This window comes from Epargyreus clarus, unplaced genomic scaffold (genome assembly GCF_041222505.1).
Source record: "Epargyreus clarus isolate Ecla_fem2 unplaced genomic scaffold, WU_Ecla_fem_2.2 ptg000004l, whole genome shotgun sequence".
NCBI classification, from domain to species: Eukaryota; Metazoa; Arthropoda; class Insecta; order Lepidoptera; family Hesperiidae; genus Epargyreus; species Epargyreus clarus.
In genome coordinates, this window is record NW_027332212.1 from 12,134,778 (window position 1) to 12,156,306 (window position 21,529).

The 21,529-nt window shown below is 36.5% G+C and overlaps 2 protein-coding genes across 3 annotated transcripts in view; both read right to left on the reverse strand.

Annotated features, from left to right (window-relative positions):
• Window positions 1-1,487: 1,487 nt before the first annotated feature.
• Window positions 1,488-3,350, reverse strand: LOC140757151 (uncharacterized). Its single transcript, XM_073092687.1, has 2 exons — window positions 3,336-3,350; window positions 1,488-3,080 (listed from the first exon to the last, which is right to left on the reverse strand). Exons 1-2 carry the CDS (start codon window positions 3,348-3,350, stop codon window positions 2,268-2,270), a joined length of 828 nt encoding a protein of 275 aa, XP_072948788.1. The 3' UTR covers window positions 1,488-2,267.
• The window catches only part of LOC140757570 (kin of IRRE-like protein 3), a 123,645-nt gene continuing 105,057 nt past the window's right edge, over window positions 2,942-21,529 (reverse strand). The window contains exons 3-15 of one of the 2 annotated variants that reach the window (XM_073093341.1): window positions 12,291-12,440; window positions 11,485-11,668; window positions 10,753-10,947; window positions 9,813-10,007; window positions 9,322-9,393; window positions 8,677-8,797; window positions 8,044-8,184; window positions 7,201-7,385; window positions 6,275-6,430; window positions 5,653-5,751; window positions 4,911-4,944; window positions 4,156-4,477; window positions 2,942-3,080 (exon numbers count right to left, since the gene is read on the reverse strand). In XM_073093341.1, coding sequence (XP_072949442.1) covers window positions 4,165-4,477; window positions 4,911-4,944; window positions 5,653-5,751; window positions 6,275-6,430; window positions 7,201-7,385; window positions 8,044-8,184; window positions 8,677-8,797; window positions 9,322-9,393; window positions 9,813-10,007; window positions 10,753-10,947; window positions 11,485-11,668; window positions 12,291-12,440 — 1,845 coding nt within the window. In that variant the 3' untranslated portion in view covers window positions 2,942-3,080; window positions 4,156-4,164. Of the gene's footprint in view, window positions 3,081-4,155; window positions 4,478-4,910; window positions 4,945-5,652; window positions 5,770-6,274; window positions 6,431-7,200; window positions 7,386-8,043; window positions 8,185-8,676; window positions 8,798-9,321; window positions 9,394-9,812; window positions 10,008-10,752; window positions 10,948-11,484; window positions 11,669-12,290; window positions 12,441-21,529 lie in introns of both variants that reach the window. The other variant, XM_073093340.1, reaches the window with a different exon arrangement.

Genomic DNA, 21,529 nt, shown 5'->3' on the forward strand with positions numbered 1-21,529 from the left:
CTCGATTGGAGACGACGTCTGTGGAAATGAGTATAGGACGCTACCCGACAAGGTGGACTGATGACCTGAAGAGGACGGCGGGAAACCGCTAGATTCAGATAGCTCAAGATCAGGTCGCATGGCGCAAATTAGAGGAGGACTGTATCCAGCAATCGATTTTTAAAGTTCCAACACCAAATCTTATGTTATCATATTTTATTTTATAACAGGAAATACATATAGCTCAGAATATGTCATAAAAATGATGCAAGTGTCCAATTAAGAAACCACCGTTCTTTATCTTTGAACTACTAAAACAAGCTAAACAACAAAGTTAATTAAACGACATTAATTAAACAACAGACCATCCATATTATAATCTATTAGTGACAATATATAGTGAGCTGGTAAAGTAGAAGGGAAACAATATACCTACTAGTTTATTTTATCTAGAATATTCATAAAATTACTTGATTATAAAGAACTGATTATAATATTCTCAGATATAGTACCTCAACTTTTATCATAACCTTATAATCTTGCGGTGAAAAATATTCGTTATCCTTCTAAATTATTTATTGTAAATTACGCTGTTAAATATTTGTTGGTCCAAAATTGTTGGTAAAATACTTCATTATGATTAAAGATCCCTACTGTAGAATATGTACATTGGTTTAAAGTTCGTCCTCAAATCGCAGATTTAAACAATATAATTATCTTATTTCTTTTATGTACTGATTGTCTATAATTAATTCGGCCGCAGAGGATTCTACTATAAAATGTAGTCGTACCGTTATTTCCTATTTCAATACGAAGAAGTTTAATTTTTGTCTGAGATTTCTGGACGAACTAGATTTTGGTTTAGTGAAAAAAGTAGGTACTTACCGCTTGCAAGAACCACGGCTTAAATTCTTTGTACTTCTTGACACACGTTACTCCGATCATCATTTCAAAAAACTCCGATAAATTAGCAATAGCAGTAAAACGGTTGAAATTGTAAATCGGAAGCATATTTCCAATAATCATATCAGGATATTCAACTGTGGACGACACACAGTAGTGTCTTTTATTTAATTTCTTCAAATATACGTATCCTGGTGGACAGCATTTGCTAAAACATTTATCTGATTTACACTGTTTTTCTTGTCTCACTGTTAATTTCGTTTCATTTTTCATCACCATTTGATTTGTCACTATCATTTGATAAAATAAAATTACCCACAAAACTTTTAAATTCATCTTCAACAAAACCCTGATCTATTGTATTATCTTTAATATCACAATTGTTGCTTACAGGTAGCAATAAAGCTTCACTGCTGCTAAATTTGAAATGCAATAAAGCTTCACCTCGATCTCCTTTTGTACTAGCCATTGCATAAAAATAAACATAAACATTAAATTAATGAAAAATGGTTCGCATCGTGCATAACGGGAGCCCAATGTTGCTTTGGGAATAACTAAAACACGCTCTGTAAGTGGTATGTAATTTTAATTTTTAATACTGTTAAAATTCAACAATACAAAACGTAAGAAATAGAGACTATACAAAAGAAAATAAACAGTAACGAACGATAAAATATAGAGTAAAGATGTATAGTTGAATGTATATATTGTAATAAATGCAAATTCCATTCTTAAGTACAGTGTCTTCAATAAAGTAAAACATTCGAGTATAATACAATAAACAAATAATACATTCGGGAAGATAATAAAAAGCTTTTGGATACTTATATCAATATCAGTCATAATAGATTACAAAAAACAGTTTAGTGTCGTATTTCTAAAAGTTTTTAATTTTGCTTCTGAAATATTAAATTATGTCCAATACACATTTAACCCCATAAATCTTTAAAGTTATTACTAATATCAGATAAACATAGCAGAGCAGATAGTAATTTCAGTAGTAATTTGGTTACTGATTTTCGTTAATAATGAAAATTTACCTGTTTCTGCTAGTCACTACATTAATTATGACAGTTTGAAAATAGAAGATTGCAATAACAGCATCACTTGATTAAAGCTGATTTATGTAGGCGACAGCAGGGGCGATGGTAAATATTTTTAAAACAATTAACTCATACTTAATATCGGGCACTACCAAATTAGTGTCTAGACTTACAATAGTTAAGCATGAAAGTAGAGGTAATAAATATTACAAAAAGAATATAATATTATTATTACTATTCAATAGTCTTTCGGTAATTATTCACATTCCACACACGCGCTCATACATAACACTAAACAGAGATCTACGTTACATTTGTCCATACACACTAATCACAACGCACCTAAATCTCTACGGCATCGGGAAATATATGGTCCAGATATGCTTGGTCACAACTTTGCAATGGCTTTGGTCTGTCGGTTTTAAAACTCACTGGCTGTCCGTTGTCTACACTGTTTCTGTTGAATCTCGATGCGATCTCTCTAACTTTTCCCGGACGAGGTAGCTCTTCAACCCCGTCGTCATTCCTGTATTGTACTTTATACTCTTCAAATGATCGCTCTTTTTCCTTATCTCTTACTACTCGATTGACAATCTTATCTTCGACTTTCCGATTATTAGACGATCTATTAGGATCATTTCGAACATAATTGTCCCTTTCTTCGTTCTTCTTCGAATTATTATTTCTTTTGCCAGAGCCATTCCTCTCGTACATTCGGTAGTTGGCTTTACCACGACTGGTATTATTTTTTACATCCCTTTGTGCGTAATTATTGGCAGTGTTTCGGTTATCTCTTGCCATTCCGAAGAATGGATCTCTGGAGTATTCTATATCATAATTAGACTTACAAACGTAGTTTTGTTGATTCTTGTTATTTCTTCTATAAGAGCTTCTATCGGACCTTCTAATTTTGGGTGGCCCGGACTTAAATGTTGAGAATCTATTGTCATTAAAATTATTATTGTTGTTAATCTCGTAAGCAGATATATTTTGTGGATCGAAAGCGTGCGTTCTTTGGTGAGTCAAGGGCTTAGAGAGCGATAAATACTTAGGCGGTTCTCCGTGCTTATTTATTGTTAACTCATATTGTACATGGGGATCTAACACCGCATATACATTTTCTTTGGCTTCTCTTTCCAGCGACTTTAAAGCTGCCTAGAAAGAAAAAGGAAAATATCAGTGATAGTGTAAAATTTTATAAAGTGAAAAGTTCTGTTCCAGTTGAAATTACTTCTATTGAATATTTGGTAGATTTTATTGTTATTTACTATGGCAAAAAAGTAGAAAATCATTTTACGGTTTATTTTTTATGTAAACAAGTTCAAAGAGAAGTGCAAAAATAAAAGAATATATAGACAAAATTAATTAAATTGGAATAAGAACCTATCATTATTAATGAAGAAACTTTACAAGAAAACAATACATAAAACTAATTTATTTTATAAATTTAATTAAGTTATGAGCAGTTCACAGAAAGAATATAAAAGACAATGGTGTGGTGCTTATGGATTGAGTTGACATGTTAATCCCTTAACCGCCGGTTGATTTACGTGTGGGGTTGCACTCAGTGTAATTAAACCGTCGCCTTGCGTGTATCATGCTGACAGACGGATAAATGCATCATATTAATTATGTGGAAAGGTGATTATTTAGAATACTTTATTTTGTATATTTTAGTTGAACACCAGAACGAATTAAATCTATAAATTGTTTTCACAAAATATATAAGGCTTGGTGGTATGAATTATGATTCTCTACTGCATTTAACCCCTAGTTAAATTTGCTGATAACGAATGAATATTATGAATGGTAGCCGACCACATTATACTCTTGTTATTATTCTATTCATTATTCACTTCGATCCCATTTGTAATGATACTCATATGATTGAAATTAATATCACTTATTAAGACCACGTTGTGATTAATTTTACTACACGCGTCTTACTAACAGAACTTAAAGTTTTTCTAATTTTTTTTTTGCAGATCGTACTTAATATACCAGATCAAATGTAACCATTTAAATCCCTTAGCATGCCCTATTATTTATTAAAATTAAAATCATTTTGTCATTCATTTTACTACTTACTTTATTTTTTGTAATATTTTTTTGCAGACCGCACATAATATACCAGATTAAATGTAACAATTTAAATCCCTTAGCGTGACCTATTCCCTTGCATATATAAAATAAATTAGTGTCCCCTGTTAGTATCTAGTGCGTATCACACCTGTGCAGTTCACACGGTGGTGGGCGGCTGCAGCACGAGCGCGGCGCGGCGCACCTGCAGCGCGGCGGGCGAGTAGCGGGCCCCGTCCCCCAGCGGGCCCTGGGTTGGGGCCCCCTTCCCGTGGGGACCGTGCCCCTGCCCGTGGGGACCGTGCCCCTGCCCCGGGGCGTGCCCCTGTCCGGGGGGACCATGCCCGGGGGCCATGTGCCCCAGCATCCCCGACGAGTCCCGTACCCCGGCCACGCTGCCCCGCATCGCGCTTGGCAACGTGCGCGGCTCCCGCGGTGAGTATACCGCGTCCGCTGGGAGCACTGCCTTCTCACTGTTTGAAAGTAGAACACGGTATTTATTTATTTTAACTGTATTACTGCATAAATTATGAAGAAATGAATAATGCCGTAAGGACCTCAACTTTCATGGACGGTTAGTTTGTGACAAACCACTTGAAATGTATATTTCCATTAATATTCTAGACAAATTGGATGACTCTATGTTTTAATTAATATGTGTAAATATTTACACGTATTAATATTATTTGTTGTACTAAATTCTCTGCCACTAGTATCCAAAAATGGTCAATTTTGTTAGTTGGTATGGATCATAATTTAAAATAGATGATAGTAAATTGACGACAAATATTTCATTTGTATGCAGTTATCTAGTTATTAGTTGTAATAGTTGAGCCTTTATTAAGATAGTCAGCACGAATCCGAATACGTAAATTAGATCGATAAGGTAAATTAACTTGGACATACCTGTCTAATTCATCAGTCTTGTACTCGACGCTTTCTGCAAATAAAGAAATCCTTGTTGAATATTTAAAAAGAAAAATATTTCTTATGAAAATATAGTAAACTTAAATGCAGCTATTTTACACTACTTAGATACAGTGGCATTTTGCTTGGATTTGCAAATTAAATTATATTAATTTCAAATAAAAATCCTATGTAAATCGATGAACGCTCTGGTACAGCTACAGTAATGTATGGCATATACTAATGCTTTAAATTTTTTCATTCCCTCTACATTCTTCCCTTCTGCTCTCCCTCATCCCCTTTTTTATCTTTATACTTATCTTATATCTCTTTCTATCGCCCTTCTCTTTCCTTTTTTTCTCTTCTCGCCTCATCTTTCGCCCTATATCTTTCTACTATACTATTTAATTCTCTGTTTCCTACTGCTTTCTCGCCCTCTTTTATCTCCTTATCTTTCTACCTCTTCTAAATCATATTTTTCTCTTTTCTCGCCCTATCTTTCGCCCTATATCTTTCTACCATACTATCTACCTCTCTCTTTCCTTCTCCATTGTACTGTGTACTGTGTGCTAGACATGCAAGTGTATGCATTGTAAGATCGAGGACAGTAATAAAAGATGCATCGTACGGACAACACGCCTTTTATTTACGGACCACCATCGAACCACATTACACCATTATCTATCTCTTTCTCCCTTCTCTCTCCTTACATTCTAACCCTCCTTCTAAACCATAACCTCACCTCTCCGTCGCCTGCACCTCACGATGAGACAGAGCACTATGACGAGTAGCGCCGCGATGACCAACGCAGCAGCGATCAGAGGCGCCACATGCGCTGTTTCTGTTAGCGAAAAATTATCTGCGTGAGGAAATTTTTTCGAGTTATATTAGGCTACGTGAAACGTGCAATGTTAGAAGTAACCAAATTGACGAGAGATAAGAGTGCTATCATGTTTTGTTCGTATTGGGTACTGTGTTATTATGTAGTCTATTTGGTCACTTCGTCTATGTCTTATGCTATGCGTGAATATACTCAAAGCAGGCTTTCGTGATGATGTAGATTATTATTAAGCGCACTAAATTTTAATAACGTCTATAATCGGCCACTGCTTCGCAAGCTGTTTTATTACGTAAATGAAGCTGAAAAATCAAAAAAATAAACGAAAGCTAAATAATAAAATATAAACTGTATACCGAGATATCAATTTGTTTTTTGATCAGACCCTCATTATAATTTTGTAACGTAATAGATAAGGTATTGACAAAGTACTCATCAACTACGCATCAGCTACCGTAATTACAGAACAATCATGAGACATTCGTTAACTACTCACTAGCTACTAGCAACTACATTAACTACTCACCATGAACAGTCAAAGACACGCGATGCGAGGAGAATCCTCTCTCATTTTCCACGTGGAGCACGTACACACGAGCATCAGCAATACCAGTGCTGCTCACCAGCAATGTGTACCGGTAGCAGCCGTTCACACTCGCTGGCTCCTCCGCTTTGTAGCGCCCTGGAGAATGGAGATTGGTCAAACTGGTTTAGTAAAGAGTTTGTAAAGGTTACAATATTTTGGGATTAGGCTATAAAGTACAGATAGATCTGATGTTTAATAACACAACATTAATTATTACACAAAATTATAGACAAGAGTTGAAACGTAAAAACTATAATTGTGAAGCTTTCTGTTTATCAATTCAATTAATGAAATTTGATGAAAATTATTGTATATGTCCAATGATTGTGTTATATGTATATTATGTTGTTATGTATTTGGGTTTGTACTTAGCCAAATGTTAAATAACACATCGTTGTTAGGGACTCAGCAGTTGATTTTTTACTCTTATAGCTCAGACAATTTTGCACGACAGGCACGACGTCACTATAACCTGACAAGAAATGACATCACAAAATTGAATCACGGATATGGAAGTAGCCTGATAAGTTATAAGTTCCATGACTACCGGAGTTTTATCCGCAGAAATTATGACCTGACCTGGAAATATATTTTATGGATTCCACAGCTATGCTATTCCTTAGAACGAAAATTTCTGAAGAATGCTCTCTACGTATCACCTAAACCTGATAAAACAATCTTTGCCAAAGATAAGTTACCAGCTATCAGAGCATGATTCACAAATATTATCTGCTCACCTGGTAATTTCTCTTCACTACTATACAATTCCTTGGCACGGAAACTTGTGGAGAACGCTCCCAACGATCACCACGCCTGATAAATCTCCCTGCCAAAGATACGTACAGATACAATATATGTCCTCTTACCGATATGCGAAGGTACATCCAACCGCAGGCTGCCCCACAGCCAGGCGGCGCGGCGCGGCGGCGGGTCGGCGCACACGGTGGCCTGCACGCGCGCGTCGGCGCCGCTCCAGGCGTGCGCGGTGCCGCTGTCCGCGCCCACCGGCGGGCCCAGCACGTTCAGGGTTATCGCTTCGGACTGGTGGCTCCTGGGTTGATAGAACGAGTTGATTATGTTTTTGTTCTAATATGGAAGTAGTGAACGAGTAACGAACGAACGATCCATCTAATAGTCAGTGTTTAATGCCATTCATAGACAAAGTTATGACTTCTGAATGGTGACTCCTGGGGATTGAAAAAAGAAGATAACGTAAATCCCTGGGAACCCTAAGTAGTCATGAGACTGAGGTGGAATTTCCCCTGCATCTTTCTTTTGCGTTTTGCTTCCATGCTCACTACACCCTTCAAAGCAGAATACAATAAAACTAAATAAATAAACAATAGCAGTTATTTCCAGGTAGAAATAAATGTGGCGGTAGTGCTTTTGAAATCACCACCAAAGGTTTTCCCACCTCTACTGAAGTCCATTCTGGTTAAAAACATGCAGCAGCTGCGACATAACGGCCACTAGTTACATATCACTGGTCTTGCCGTGTGCAACAGTGGGACAATAACAGATTGATGAAGATGATATTGATCTACATCAGACTATGGTGGCTGGCAATATCTTACAGTTTATGATTTGTTAATATTTGCCATTGGAAGATGGTGGACTCACTAAACGTGACCTATCGTTTTGAGTTGATGATGTTGTTTCAACAGTTTCTGTGGCTGTCCCATTCATTAAATATCTCGAAGTTAACCCACCTCTCCTCAAGTCCGATCTGGTTGAGCGCGATGCAGGTGTAGCGGCCGTGCTGGTTGTAGGACACGTTGTGGAGCAGCAGCTGCGGCGTGGCCGACACCGGGTAGCCGTCCTCCGGCAGCGCGTGGATTGACGGGTCGGGGCTGGGGAGATAAACACTTATTAGGGTAGAAAATTGACGGCCCACCAATATCAACAATTATATTTAAGGTCACAGTTTTCTTTAATGTTTCTTTAAAAAATGATAAATTCTACAGTGTGAACATTGATCATGAATGAATAAAACATAATTAAATGTAATATTTTAAAAATATGCTTTATTTTTTTTTTCATTATTTTTTATTTTATTCTTTAGATTATAAATAATAAATTATTACGAAATAATAAGTTATTATTAAAATAGAGAGTATTAAGTTCCTTACATTCGTAATTCCGAGTAAACTTTCTTCTTGTATTCTAATTCGTGTTTTCTATTTCTTTCATATAGAATTTGTAATTGGTAATGTGTAACTAGGATTCGAATCTCGGATACTTTGCTATTAATCTTAAGGATCATTAAAATTGTTCATTAATTATTGTACCGTGAGTTAAGACGCCAAGATTATTTTTATGCCTTATGCGAAAAGATTACTTACTTGTGATACCATTGATAGTTTGGAGGCGGGTTGCCTTCAGCCTTACACTCTAATGTGACTTGGGAGAAGAGGTTAGCCTCCACCACCGTGTCAGGTCCCACCCAAGTCACTCGCGGTGGATCTGAAAATATCCATAAGTTTTTAGTCAGTAGTAGTTTAGTAATCTCAATTATATCTCAATTTCCGTTATTACATTAGTTAAATAGATCTCATATGAAGTTTCGAATTTGGTTGCGCTTTTACACAAAGCCTTTCACATCTAGTCAAAATCTTTTTTCACACATGCCGCGGAGTTAATTTTTTTATATAATATAGGAGTAGCAGACGAGCATGCAGTTCACTTAATGGTAAGTGGCTATTGCCGCCCATGGACATCTGTAATCAACCCCAGGTAGGTTTAGATTCCTACCTGAGGTCGGCCACGGATGTGCCGCCACTCCTGAGGACTAAGCTGGAACGCCTCGGAAAAGTATCTCCCTTACCACATCCTTAAAACCAGAACACAGCAGCGCTTAACACAGCTATTATAAGCTAGAAATAGGTGTGACGGTGGTGCCGCCAGAGTCGAACCACAAAAGGTTCTACCACATTTAAAAGAGTTCTTCGTATAGAAAATTACTCAAGGAATAAAATAATTCAACTTACATTTTATATCTATTTCGATTTTCACAGAATCCGAAGTTCCGAGAGAATTCCTTGCCTGGCATCCATAAATACCTGAAAAATATATATTGTTGATGAAAAACTACATAATATCTTAAGTACACTAATTGACATAAAATTGTCGTGAAATTGTCTCACAAATGGGCATGATTTTTTACAACTTAACTGTAACATACACTGCTGCAAAGCTGATAGTTCATATTATATGACTTAGGGGCCAATCAATGTTTAATGTTTTCAAACCACCCATGTCCTTATGGGTGGATCAACTAAGAAATTTCCAGAAATACCAGACAGTCGAGACCAATAGGTTAACTTGCCCTTCGAAGCACAAAAGCATGCATGTAGAAAAAGAGTAAAGAAATGACAATTAAAATAGGCCCTTACTCTAGAGTTATCTTATCCTCTATGCAGCTGAACGATAAATCCTAGGATAAGACAAAAAGGATCTCCTGGAGCTAAAAACAACTCACCAGAATGATTCCTCGTCACAGGTGCTCGTATGAGCTTCGGTCCGTTGGTGGGTATGACCTGGCCGTCTTTGGTCCACCAGACGTAGGGACTGGGGTTACCATCCGCTCGACACTCCAAGGTAAGAGCACTGTTACCTTCCTCCAAACTAGCGAGCGAGCTGGCGTCAGCACCGAATATTGATACCACGGGAACAACTGGAAAAATGTGCATAATGGTATATTTTGTGTATCAGTTGTTTGGCTTTGATTTTATTTTGGCTAGTTAATTGTATCAGGCGTTACTTTGCGGAAATCCATGCTATTAAGTTAAGATTAAAACTACTTCGAACCAATGTGCCACAAACATGTATGATGGTATATATTTTAAACCATACAGTATGTACCACCCTCCCTCCCTTAAAGTATGCGTGCAGATGTGCAGATGCAAAAAAAATAAAAATATACACCACCATACATACCACCACCAAAACGTGTTTCGCTCCAAAACGGAGCATCATCAGGATAAGTAGACTGAATTTTACGACGGTTAATCGTTAAATTTATTGTTTATTTAACGTTTTATTTTGGCAATATAAAAAAAAAAATAGGGTTCTTTCTGCATAAAAACCCATACATAGGTCCTTTGAAATTACAGGATAACATTTTTTAAGATACATTTCTCGACTAATACATAAATGTAAGTTTTTTATAGTTATTATTAGTTTATATTTCGTATTTAGGTACCTCTACTATTTATAAGGTAGATTTAAGGTTAAGCAAAAATTAGATTTCAAGAGTTACATACCCAGCAGGAAATTAAAAAAAAATCAAAAAGTTGCAAAACGTGCAAAAATTAAAAATGGTTGTGTTTCAAACGGTTATTAGCGGTTTTTAAATTATTATTGTATCTAACTTTTCAAATTATATAGTTAGAAATCTACATAATAAAGTTGAAACTTACATGTAACATCAAGCATGGTATAAGAGTCCCTGTAGTACGGCGAAGGGTAGGAAGGGTGGTGGGCTCGGCACGCTAACTGCCTGCCGTGGGCAGACCTAGTGGCGCCCAGCTCCAGCACAGAGCGCGCCGCCCAAACCCTGGGCCGTTCCACTTCAGAGGCGTTGGTCTGACTCCACGCTGAGAGGCGTTCTTTCTCTGAAATGAACAGGAAATACAATGAATATTATTAAAAGACACAACAGATTTTTTATAATTGTTTCGAGAGAGAATTCTCACAATTCATCATGTTGAATGACAAAAATAATCTTATTTTTATAATACAAGAGTAGCAGAGGAGCATGCAGTCGACTGATGGTAAGTGGTTACTGCCACCCATGGACATTTTTAATCAATCCTCGAAATAACATTAGATTCCTACTTCCTCTGCATAGAGGATTAGCTGGAATGTTTTGGAAAAGTATGGCTCCTTATCATATCCTTAAAACCAAAACACAGCAGCGCTTTGTATTGCTTTTATTAGACAGAAATAGGTGTAGCAGTGGTGCTGCCGAAGTTGGACAGAGTACTTCCCGCAGCTTCACTCAAATTATGAAATGAATCTGTTACACCATTAAATAAGTCCACAATTACACTGTATTACTGCAGAAGAAATATAAATGGTAAATGTATCGTCGAAGGCGAAAATCGAAGAGTTTTACCAACTGACTTTGATTTTTGTATCTCTATTCTCACCTAAATACCACTCAATATAAGCCGGTGGGTTTCCATATCTAGCTTCACAGACGACGGTGGCTCTGGACCCAGCTGGCACCGTGATGTTCTGGCCAGGCATGACGTGGGAGCCGTTGAACAGAATCCTGGGTGTCTGGGGAGGCACTCGGACCGCTAGGGCAGCGGGGGGACTAGATAGTGCATCCTGGAATAATAAAGTAAATATTAAATTACTCATGTACGTAAAATTGGTTGAATAAAGATTGCAATGCGATATGCCGAGTTTTATGTTTTCGCCATAGAGAACGTACGAGAATTAAGTAGGAATTCCAGATTATTAAAATGATTTAGATAGCCACCGTTACAAGTGCTGCAGAGCAAGTATAGCTTAATGGCGCATGTCCGCCTGACATGTTGTGGGGTCCTGGGTTCAAATCCTACGCTAATTTTAGTACGTTACCTATATGTATTAAATTAATTCCCATGCACTCATAGTAAAGGATGAATCATGAGAGTTCTTTATAAAAGTCTCTTAGAATGTCTACCAATCCGCCCTTACACAGCGTGGTGCACTATCGCTTAAAAGCTTTTGACAATAAGGAGAGACCCATGTCCAGCAGTAGAATAATGTTTTAAGTATCAAACGAGCAAGCACCTGATGGTAAACGACCACTGCCGCCAAGTCCGATGACTAACGCCCGTTATTAATAAATAATCTATATATACAGGTTTCACCAACCGAAAACCAAAATATTGTCAATTATCAGAAAGCACAAATTGTCATAATATGTAAGTCGTCGTATCTGTAAATCTATCACTGAGATTACCTGGACATCATAGTTGCTCGCGGTGACCTGGCACTGCCACTGGCCATCGTCCAGCTGCAGCGTGGCAGCTCGCACCCAGAGCGAGCAGTCACCACCCACCGGACTGTCTTCGTTCGCCCATTCGTACTTCCCGCGATAGATACCCACAGGCTGGAACCAATAAATTATTATTTAGGACGCTAAACGAGCACATGTGCGAAATTGCATTTATGATTCTAAAATTCTAAGGCAGGTAACACATGAGCGACAATTCACGCCAGCGATCGTTGTCAACCGTTGTTGAATTTCGCCTCCCATTGTCAGTAACTGCCGCCGACCGTCAGCGCCTGACGTCAGCTACCCACGACCGACCATATTTGTCAAAGTTAATAAGAACGGTTAAACGTCGTCGGACGACTGGCTGAGCTTTCGACTCACCACCAAAATTCAGTGAAGCTAGAAAGCCATTAGGGCCACCAGAACTACACAATAAAAAAAGAAATCGTCAGACGCAACTGTTACGGAAAGTCGTCAGTGTCAGCCGCTGCCTGTCGCCGTCCGTCGAAAACGGTCACCGACACTAAAGCTTAGCGACTAATTGTCGCTCTTGTATTAGTACACAGTTGCTCGTGTGTTACCTTCCTTACTATAGATATTCTCGTTTTTATCACACAAAAAATGGCTTGTTAGTTAACATTTAGTTTAAATAACATGTGCGGAAATGTGATACGTGTTTGTAAAAAAAGATATTCGCGTTGGTATACACTTTGTTGGAACTACAATGAGGTTAATAGATATGTATTATTAGTATCCTAAATGGACGTGTTTACAGATGTCTATGAGCGGCAGTAACAAATTGCATGCATCGTTTATAATTTTAATGTTATATAGGTAATAGGTATACTGATTTCTTAATTATCTTATATATATAATTCTCGTGTCACAATGTTATTTACCGTACTCCTCCGAAACGGCTGTACCGATTTTCACCAAATTTTATATGCATATTTAGTAGGTCTGAAAATCGGCTACTATCTATTTTTCATACCCCTAAGTGATAAGGTTTGTCCACCCTTAACATTTTTTTATTTATATAGCAACACAACGTTTGCCGAATCAGCTAGTATTTAATAAAAAACGAATACTTTAAAAACATATTATTGGTATAGATTACATAGTACTCGTATTGTTTTATTATTTTATTGACTAAAATAAAAACGAAAGGTCAATACCTAAAATATTTTTACTATTTCAGGCGCGTCGTTAGATACAAGCACTTGTTTGTAAGCTTTATTACACAATGCAGACTGAATGGATTTGGTCCGGTCTGCATGCACCCTCAGTATGTCAACAAAACGAGGATGAATTGCACGCAATATCCTGTTACGGATCCTGTTTTTTACAGTTTTGAATAAAACTGAATGTACGCTGAAAAATATATAAAGAAGTCGTTCAAAAATTTTTTTTGAGTTTTAACTCGTTGGGGCTTACATTTTTCAACAACGTTTTATTTTATGACGTTTTGGTGGATGCATGCATGAATGTTAGTATAGCAAAAAACTATGTAAAATACAATAAACTTATGAAATATATCTCAGGGGAATATAGTGAAAAATACTTTGAATTTCGAATAAAACGGACAATATAATAAATTTCATCTCAATTATTTCAAAGTTATTAATTTTTAATCCGGTTCTCATATTTTATATTTAGTTTTAGGTGTAATAAAAGCTGAAAACGAACATGTATTAAACAAGCAAAAGTATTCACTTCATATGTGCTTCCATTACAAATTACAGCACTGTTCAACATATTGGTATCGCTACTTTTAGACATAAATAGATGAACAAAAACTTCATTAATATAAGTAAGTTTGTTTATGGAAGATGCACAATACACGATAAACTACCGTTTTACAATAGTACGGTATGGATTACAAAAACGAATAACAGTACAATTTGTAATAATAGTATTGAGTAAGTTCAAAGAAATAAAAAATAGACGTATAAATGTATGGGCGTTGCAATTTTTACACAAATATAGGCTGCTAGTCTGCAATAATGATAACTATCGCTTTACCCCTTCAGGCCCTACAATTATCCAATGGTAAAATCTTTTCAAATATGTACTACTCAAAATAATAGGTTTAGCTACCGGCATAGGGCAAAACTATTCATGTTGACAAAGCGTCCACAGTCATACCTATTATTAAAACGACTTATCCAAAGCTTTATTTAAATTTCAAACTAACAAAGGGCTTTCGTTAGAAAAAGCGGTACAAAGTTTTAATAAGCATTTAAAAGTAAAACAGGAGTTGAATAAAGCGTGCCCCGTTGAATGGACTTATAGAAAAGGTGATTTGAAAAGATACGGAAGTCGGGAGTAGGCATGGTGGCTTAAGATCGAATAAGTGAATCGTTATTTTTTGTAAAAATCGATATTAAGCAATTAATGGATGCTGTGAATCGGTCAGGGAAATAAGTAAATAGTGATTCAATTTTTGTGACTCAGTTCTCTTAGCCACTGCTTAAAAAATAAGTCAATTAAATAAAAACTTTTTGATTGGTATTCAAAAAAACTAATCCGAGATGGTGTTAATGTGAAGCGAAATGAACGTGTTTGTAAAAAATCTTAACAATGTCTTCTCCTAATGGTTTTAAAAAGCCTCTAATATTCGTAGCATCCAATAACCTATATTTTTACACCTTTGCTTAAAAACAAATCAGAAGAGACCGATTGTTGAGAGCTCTATCCGAATCTATAGAAAAACATCGATATTTTTCAGAAAGTATCCCATCTCTAGTCGCGAGTAGCCGCATAGAGTTGTTTTACGAATTCTTTAGCGGCTCAAATATAAAAGATGTTGGTGTATAATGGACTTGGGCTTATGGTATATCATGTTTTGGTAAGACATCAAAGGATATTCAGGTATTCATCTTTACATAACTTATAATACAAAATATGCCTATTGTCTTTAATTTATTGTATAATCTTGTGCTGAAAGTTAATGTTTTCAAGAACATTTTTGTCAATGCGAATAAAAGTTTACATATTAAATACTGATATAAACATTTTCGTTAATTTGGGGAAATATATTACCTAAATGTAATTTCAGTAGTGTTTCAGTACTATTATAGATGATGGTATTATCGGCATTTTTTAAGAGGAATCGCTCAAGAATTCGGTTAGAAATTAATTATCCGTTGCTTTAACGGTGAAGAAAAACATCTTGACGAAACCTGCATATTTGAAAGATCTAAAAAATCTACTCAATGGTATTTCATGTCTACCAATTCCCACTTGGCCAGCGCGGTGGACCGTTGCTTGATCCTTCTCAAACTGAGGGGAGACCCGTGCCCAGCAGTGGGACAGCAATGGGTTGATGACGATTATGTTTAGGTGTTATTCATGCTTACATGCACAGAGCGTTTCAGTCGCGAGCCGCGACAGTTGAAATATTATACTTCTACGATGTCTATTAACATCTTTTTATATCTACAAATATGGCCGCGTAAATACGTTTCATGACTGTGAAAATATATAGAAAATATATATTTTGTCCGGCCGCTCCTTTTTCGATCTTTTCCCTTTACACTGAACAATGTCATGTTAAACAAAATCTGTAAGTAAACGCATATGTTACGCGTAACGGAAGTCTGGCAGTAATTCACAGATTACGGTGTGATCCGAGCGTAACACAGGAAATGCAAGTAACTAGGGCGCTAACATGCTAATTTGTAACCAATGAATGGACGGACTGATATACTTTAGTCAGTTACTATACTTGTGTATAGTGTGATTTCTCTCGTAATAGAAAGGCTCTATTCTTTAAGAGAAGAGGATTCCGACAGCGTTGTCTGCTTAGTTTTACGTTAAAAATCTGCAAAGCCCAATATATAGTTAAAATTAAGGTGTACTCGTGATTTTCTTAATAACCCTTAATAACCCTTACGTACGAGTACCACTGCTAGGAAGAGGTGTAGGGCATATGTCCAATTTATGGGTAAATAGTTTTCTAATCGCACATACAATACGTAGGTAACGGTTTTCATAATTTGTTCACATATATCGTTATCCTTAAAAATAGCAAGTAAAGTTTAATAATGAAACAGTCTTACTTATAGCTGAACCTGAAATGTTGCTATTATAAAGCAAAAGTAAAAAAAAATCGTTAATATTTTCAACTTTAGCTATAAAATATATCCGTAAAAGCCATCTCACGCATCAGTTGCCAGTTTACTAATGAATGACTTTAGTATACACACTTAAACGGCAAATACGTTGTAAAAATGAAATGGAAATAATTATAAAAATCCTATACATTCAGAGCCCTCGATGAAATATAAATAGCTAAGTGCTTAACGTTAAATCAGAGTAAATACCTCTTATAGTGTAATGAACGTTTAATTAATACAAGCTTAATCACTCGGCTTTACTTCATGCATATTACTTTTCATATTCGACGCTGAAACACTAAACATTATAGGAAAATATATAGCCTATGATTCGTTATTTTTTTAATGATGTAAGAGAAGCAGAGCATGCAAGCCACCTGATGGTATGTGGCTACTGCCGCTCATGTACTACCCCAGATAGGATTAGATATTCTTATCTGAGGTTGGCCACAGATCCGTCGCTACCCCTGAGGACTAAGCTGGAACGCCTCGAAAAAGTATGTCTCTCTTACCACACCCTTCAAACCAGAACACAGCAGTGCTGTTATGAGGCATAGATAGGTGTGGCGGTGGTGCCGCCGGAGTCGAACCACAAAGGATTCTACCACATACTCTATTTATACCACAACACAGCAGACATGTTACTTTTATTACCCTCGATTTATTTACATTTTGGAAGCTAGACGTAACGATCAAACACTTTACGCCCCGCACACGTTTAAGCCCTTGTCACAGCTGCTTTTGAACGCTCGACGCAACGAACACGAAAAACACTATGAAGCATGTATGCAGTATGCAGCAGCGCTAAAAAAATCATTTTCGATATCGCAACAGATCAAAGCAAATCGCCAAAACAAGGTCCAGAGCTAATATAGTCGCTAAAACGTAAATCACTACTGTTAATAGTCTGCTAACGTCAAAAATCGATAAAGCAGTTATTATTACCTAGTAATAGTCGCTAATTAGTAGCTTTACTGCTATTTTTTTATTTACATTTGGTTTACAATGATTAGGTATGTTGTATTTTTTGTTATAAAAGTAAACATACTTAAATAACTTAGAAATTCGCTATTATATTACAAAGAGACACTACAATTAATGTATTCATGTAGTTATAGAAACGTCAATAACACGATGTATGGAATCCAATCGCTTTTAATAGCGGAGTTGAAAACACCACGTAATTTCAGTGTAATTCCAATTCTACCACGGATTTCCACTTCAATACAAACAAATTTTAAATATTTATCTTTTACTACGTACATAAAATTAACTTGAAGGGTGTTTGTCTGTTGAATAGTAATATAACAAGGGACAAAAGAAATTCTTTATCCATTTTAGGCAAGGAGGCATTTTTTGGGGTTCAGTACACAAAGAGTAAACGGAACCCTATTATTTTGCTTCCGCTGTCTGTCCGTCCGTCTGCAACATGGCTATATCTCTTGAACTGTGACTACCACAGTTCAAGAGTGGTCACCATAATCGAAACCGCTTTTTCTCGACGTTGTTCGCTATGATTGTAATGATAACACATACTAAAAATAAAAACTCGGGAGTATCGAACCATCTGTGTGCGATTTCGAATCGCACTTGGCCAATTTAGACACCTATTTTGAAGGTGGTAGAACCCTTTGTTGTTCGACTCCGGGGGCACCACCGCCACACCTATTTCTACCTAATAACAGCAGTGTTAGACACTGCTGTATTCCGGTTTGAAGGGTATGGTAAGGGAGACAGACTTTTCCGAGGCGTTTCAGCTTAGTCCTCACGGGTAGCAGCGCATCTGTGCCCGACCTCAAGTAGGAGTATCTAATCCTGCAGGCAGGGCGGCAGTAGCCACTTACCATCAGGTGGACTGCATGCTCGTCTGCTACTCCTAAATTATAAAAAAAAACCTACAGTTACCTACAGAGAGACCTCTGACCTCTGATCACACTTAAAAATCATTAAAACCTTAGTTCACCATAGTATTCAATATATGTTAGCCGATATTATTTAACCTTTGGAAACTCAATCTAAAACTGTTTAACTAGAATTACCATTTTCAGCATCTACAGTTTAAGAAGACTCAAATGTTTGGGTTAGAACAGTTAGCATAGACTAAATTATGTTACTAAACGACTGAAAATGTAGGGTGCATTTGAAGCATAATGAAGTTTATTGAGTAATTAATGTTAATAATTAATCTTTCCTATGCCTTTACCAAATATCGAAATTAGAAAATGTCCGACCACAAAATGTCAAATTTCGATCACTGGTAGACAAAAATTGGACATTGATTAATTATTAATGATAGGCTTAAGAAGAATTATATTGTTTATTTGTCGAGATTGTCTCAAAGTTTGTCTCATTACAAAAAACAAATATTCAGAAAATAAAAAAGCGCCCTTAATTAATGTAATTAATAGGCAAGCACAACTCAAATAACCTACATTTCATAGCCCGAGTAACAGAGCTGAGTATATTAGCGTTAAGTTTAAAAGTGCTCACTTAACACAGTTAAAAGCTGAAAGTATTTTATATAAAAAGTATATTGGTTGTTTGCGAAACAAAAAGTGTTTAAATATTCAATTCCCATACTTTATACTATACCTATATTCTATATACGTTATGTTCAAACATAATTTATTAAAGGAATAAGCTTTGTGGTTGTTTAAAAACGGACATCGTCGCGGGCTAAGGGTTAGTCTTCCATAATTGTAGAGTTGTCGAGTCCTAATTAAACTTCGTTGAAAATGTGGAAATTATAGCACCACTCAGTCCGCTTTAATTATACCTACCTACTGTGATTCCAACATTGAAAACAAAAGGAAATGTTGATTAATGTTGACAGGATAAATAACGAATATATTTTTATGTTGGTCTTCGATATGTACTGGCGGACAAAAAATTAGGGCACCCCATTTTTTTAAGTTTTTTATTATGAATTTTCTTATTTCTTATGTTATTTTATATTATTATATAGTACAGGAGAAGCAGACGAGCATGCAGTCCGCCTGATGGAAAGTGACAACTGCCACCCTTGGACATCCGTAATCAACGCTAGATAGGATTCCTACCTGAGGTCAGCCACAGATGCGCCGCTACTCCTGAGGACTAAGCTGGAACCCCTTGGAAAAGTATGTCTTTGTACACCTTTTACCAGAACACAGCAGCGCTTAACACTGCTGTTATGAGGTAGAAATAGGTGTGGCGATGGTGCCGCCGGAGTCGAACCACAAAGGGTTCTACCACCTTCTAATATATGTAAAGATTCCACAATAAATCGGGTCATCGATAAGAAAAGTCATTATTTTTTAACAGCTACGACAGTTGATTTTATGGGTCAGTTATTTTTTTGTCCATGAGTAGCCATATTCTGCATTTAGGCCAAGAAAATATTTGGTTTAATAAAAGTCAAAAAAATATTTAGGTCGTTGTAATAAATGCTTGGACGATTTGTCATTTATCACGTTTTCTTGTTTATTCTGTACCTTATAACAGTTTCTATTAATGTTCCTACAAAAAATAGAACTAAACAAAAAATAAAAAAAATATTCGTAAGATGATATTCATACATTTTTTTATTAACATTTGGTAAAAGTTATTTTTAAACTTGCTTCCGGGCACAAACCCCGGCTAGGCGGACATCTGAATTATTAATTTTTGTTTTGAATATGAGTGGTGTGTATTCGACCTTGTCCATCCGCGACACGTATGTACCGTGAGAATCATAGCATGGGGTTTTTATATGTAGGTATACGATCAATATTAACAGTCTTTCAACCTTTGTACCAAAAATGAACGAAAATTAAAAAAATATGATTTATGAGCGGACAAAGGGTCAAACGTCACTTAACCCATAATTACAGACATTATTACAAATATATGTATATTAGTATATTTACTTTTTAATTATGTTTTTTTTTTTTATTTTTCACCCTAGAAAGGTACACAGGTTCGCTGTAGCTTCAATCGATCTCATATCAGAATGCAAAAAGTCGGAATCTTTAACAAATCCATCGAGTTTTCTGTAACATACGGAATCTGTTTTTTATATATAGGACACATGAACAATGTACATAAGTTACAATTTGATTGTACGGTAGTTCACTCTATATTCTCGATCTATAACATATTCAGTCTCTCGAGAACGTTACAAATGGAAAACAAGACAGCGAGAACAGTTAATCTGCAGAGAAAGCAACACAAAAGGCGCTGCTTGACAACACAGCAATTGACCTGATCTCCCAAGTGGAAACCCTCGGAGCAAGACGCATGGGACGACAGAATACTATATTTTTAGTTGTTGTATATAAAATAGTGTAAATAAGGACAAGTTCACATGTACGGATAAACTCATGTAAACTGTATAAATACAATTTAGTTTTATGTCTTTTAATGATAGCAGCGATCTTCCCATATGCTTTAAAATTAAATTTTAATATGTAGTCAAAATAAGGACTACCTACTCGTAATATTGATATTATAAGAGGTATTTAAGGTCGTCATGGGTTTCCTCTTTCAATATCGCCGTATCATATTGTTATTATGCATAATTCTGTTAATATCACAACTTAGGTGAACTTTTGAAGGTGGTAGAACCCTTTGTGGTTCGACTCCGGCGGCACTACCGCCACACCTATTTCTGCCTAATAACAGCAGTGTCAGGCGCTGCTGTGTTCCGGTTTGAAGGGTTTGGTAAGGGAGACAGACTTTTTCGAGGCGTTCCAGCTTAGTCCTCGGGGGTAGCGGCGCATCTGTGGCCGACCTCAGGTAGGAATATGTGATCCTATCTGCGTTTGATTACAAATGTCCATGGGCGGCAGTAGCCACTTACCATGAGGTGGACTGCATGCTCGTCTGCTACTTCTATATTATTAAAAAAAAAAAAACTTAGTTATAGTAAGGCTGTTAATATAAGAGTCACAACCGCCCCCGGCAACAGTCAACAGCGTTGTCGCTAGTGTGGGACCACCCTTTTGCCTAAATAGTTGGTAAAAAATATTTGACATCCTTAATTATTTCAAACATTACCCGTACTTGGTATTACTCATGCTGATCTCGTCAAATATTACTCGTACTTGGCTAGTTACGCCGATCTCC